General features: G+C 45.0%; 1 protein-coding gene across 1 annotated transcript in view; it reads right to left on the bottom strand.

Moving 5' to 3' along the window:
* Nucleotides 1–2,128: 2,128 nt before the first annotated feature.
* LOC311098681 (NLR family CARD domain-containing protein 3-like) overlaps nucleotides 2,129–3,503 on the bottom strand; it is a 12,152-nt gene continuing 10,777 nt past the window's right edge. Inside the window, exons 3-4 of the mRNA XM_084139220.1 lie at nucleotides 3,279–3,333; nucleotides 2,129–2,814 (exon numbers count right to left, since the gene is read on the bottom strand). Coding sequence (XP_083995346.1) covers nucleotides 2,288–2,814; nucleotides 3,279–3,333 — 582 coding nt within the window. The 3' untranslated portion in view covers nucleotides 2,129–2,287. The remainder of the gene's footprint in view (nucleotides 2,815–3,278; nucleotides 3,334–3,503) is intronic.

The following is a 3,503-nucleotide window of genomic DNA, read 5'->3' on the forward strand; positions in this document are numbered from 1 at the left end:
ACATTATTTTCTTTAGGAATGTAGTGAAGTAAAAGTAAAAATAGTCCAAAATATAAATAGTAAAGTCAAGTACAGATACCCCAAAAAATTACTTAAGTAGTACTTTAAAGTATTTTTACTTAAGTACTTTACACCACTGGTTAACGCTCTTTCTTAGCTAGCTCGACTATGCACCTGCCTCTGCTAGCAATACACTGTGCTAACATTAGCCTAGACTGTACCACAGAAAATAACAGTTTTAAACAGTTGTAAAAACCCACTTCTTCCAGACAGAATAGTTCCTGTAGATTCAGACTTACTCATCACCAATCTTTTGTTATGTCTCGTGGGTTTCATAACCACGTCTGTATAACAATTCAATAATGATGAGACGGGAGACAGGAATCAGTTCAACCATTTATCTGGAACGTGATCATCTCAACACATACAAACCCCCATGATGCTCTGCAGCACAACCCCAATATACAACAAATACATAGATAAGTAAATTGACACGAAACAAAACTCATAGAGGAATTTAAAAGTTCAGTTGTAGAAAGTAGGGCCATGGGATAGGGTCAGAAAGGTCAGTATGTTTGATAACTGATTACAGAGGTGACATAACAAGCATAAGGTCCATTATAACACAGTGAAGTAGAGGTGGGAGCTAAAAGCAGACATGGACAGTGAGACGGTGTGAGGAGGTCAGGGGTGAAACACTAGATCAGGACAGGTAGAAATGGCAGGGATGGAAATAGACACAGAGACACATTCTGATCATGGCTCAGACCTGACCTGAGACACCCAAACAGAAGATGCCATAGCAAAGTCCTGTCCAGTAGGCTATATGGGATTTCCTTTCATCAAAATCCTACACATGGAAATGTGTCCAGTGTGTGTGTGTGGGTGTCCAGTGTGTGTGTGTGTCCAGTGTGTGTGTGTGTTTGTCCAGTGTGTGTGTGTGTATCAAGTGTATTTGTGTTTGTGTGTCCAGTGTGTGTGTGTGTATCCAGTGTGTATGTGTGTGTGTCCAGTGTGTGTGTGTGTGTGTGTCCAGTGTGTTTTTGTGTGTGTATGTCCAGTGTGTGTGTGTGTGTGTCCAGTGTGTGTGTGTGTCCAGTGTGTGTCCAGTGTGTGTGTGTGTCCAGTGTGTGTGTGTGTGTGTGTGTGTGTGTGTTCAGTGTGTGTGTGTGTGTTTCCAGTGTGTGTGTGTGTGTGTGTGTGTTCAGTGTGTGTGTGTGTCTAGTGAGTGTATGTGTGTCCCAAGTGTGTTTGTGTGTGTGTGTGTGTGTCCAGTGTTTGTGTGTGTGTGTGTTTGTGTGTCCGGTGTGTGTCCAGTGTGTGTGTGTGTGTGTGTTTGTGTGTGTCCAGTGTGTGTGTGTGTGTGTGTGTGTGTGTGTGTCCAGTGTGTGTGTGTGTGTCCAGTGTGTGTGTGTCCAGTGTGTGTCTGTGTCCAGTGTGTGTGTTCAGGGTGTGTGTGTGTGTGTACAGTGTGTGTCTAGTGTGTGTGTGTGTGTGTGTGTGTGTGTGTGTGTGTGTCCAGTGTGTGTGTGTGTGTGTGTGTGTGTGTGTGTGTGTGTGTGTGATTGTGTGTGTCCAGTGGGTGTGTGTGTCCAGTGTGTGTGTGTGTGTGTGTGTGTCCAGTGTGTGTGTGTGTGTTAGTGTGTGTCAAGTGTGTGTGTGTGTGTCCAGTGTATATGTGTGTGTGTGTGTCCAGTGTGTGTGTCCAGTGTGTGTGTGTGTCCAGTGTGTGTGTCCAGTGTGTGTGTGTGTCCAGTGTGTGTGTGTGTGTGTGTATGTCCAGTGTGTGTGTGTGTGTGTGTCCAGTGTACGTGTGTGTGTGTGTGTGTGTCCAGTGTGAGTGTGTCCAGTGTGTGTGTGTCCAGTGTGTGTTTGTCCAGTGTGTGTGTGTGTGTGTGTGTCCAGTGTGTGTGTGTGTGTGTCCAGTGTGTGTGTGTCCAGTGTGTGAATGTGTCCAGTGTGTGAGTGTGTCCAGTGTGTGAGTGTGTCCAGTGTGTGTGTGTGTCCAGTGTGTGTGTGTGTGTCCAGTGTACGTGTGTGTGTGTGAGTCCAATGTGAGTGTGTCCAGTGTGTGTGTGTACAGTGTGTGTGTGTGTGTATTTGTAAAGTGTGTGTGTGTGTCCAGTGTGTGTGTGTGTCCAGTGTGTGTGTACAGTGTGTGTGTGTCCAGTGTGTGTGTGTGTATGTCCAGTGTGAGTGTGTCCAGTGTGTGTTTGTCCAGTGTGTGTGTGTGTGTGTGTGTGTGTGTGTGTGTGTGTGTGTGTGTCAGTGTTACCATGGTTATTATTTACAGGGACACTGAGGAGTCAACATCATAAACCCTAAACCCTGGATAGAGGGGCTCAGTGAATGTGGAGTGGAATGTGTTCAGGTGGGTCAGTGTGTCAGAGGAGACTCTGTAGAAGGACAGAGTGCCGGCTGGCCAATCCAGATACACTCCTACTCTGTGGGAGCTGGAGGAGGGGACGTCTATGGTAGTGGACTTCTTATTGTGCCTGGCAGAGTAACTGTTGTCAGAGCAGATCAGACTCCAGGACTTGTCATTGTCTCCAAGCCTACCTTCATAACCCCATCCTCTCCTGCTGATTCCTTTATATGCCACTCCTATACCAGCCCCTACCCCACTCCACTCTACCTCCCAGTAACAGCGCCCAGTCAGACCCTCTCTACACAGCACCTGTTCCCAGAACTCAAATCTCTCTGGGTGATCAGGATACGGCTGCTCCTCTGTCCTACATGTCACCTTTCTGTTCTCCTCAGACAGAGAGAGGCGTCTGTTTACTGTGTTTAGGTCCAGTGTGAGATCACAGACATCTGATGGATGAATCCAGACACAATAATAGAAATCATCATCATTCACATTAGAATGTTAACTCACTTTTCACTAATTCATTTAATGTAGATGTTTCCAGGTATCAAAAGGAGAAGTTAAGGTAACTTGAGACTTGTTGAATGATCATATGTTATACTGTATGGTAATATAAAACACACTTATTCTCATTAATTACACACACACACACACATCCTGAACACACACACACACACACTTACACTGAACACACACACACACACACACACACATCCTGAACACACACACACACACACACACATAATCAAAGCAACTCTTTGTAAACTTTGGTGTCCCTGATTTGTGCTTCTGTAGAACAACAGCTGATATTTAATATGACCAAGTAAGTAATGATGGTGGTCTTTGACTTTGACTTCACTTGAATTAAGACTTATTCTTAGTCATATTCTTCACAGCAGTCAACACTCACATTTTCTAAGTCCAGGTTTCATTGTGTTCTCTCCACCATGTTCCACACTGTAGCGGTAAGCAGAAGAACAGACAGTCATTGAGGGATACACCTGAACTCACACACACACACACACACACACACACACACACACACACAAACAGTCAGTATATACATTTGTCCAAGTGTGTGTGTGTGTGTATGTCCACTGTTTGTGTCCTGTGTGTGTGTGTGTCTGTGTGTGTG

This window comes from Coregonus lavaretus, assembly GCF_964263955.1.
Source record: "Coregonus lavaretus genome assembly, chromosome: 2".
NCBI classification, from domain to species: domain Eukaryota; kingdom Metazoa; phylum Chordata; class Actinopteri; order Salmoniformes; family Salmonidae; genus Coregonus; species Coregonus lavaretus.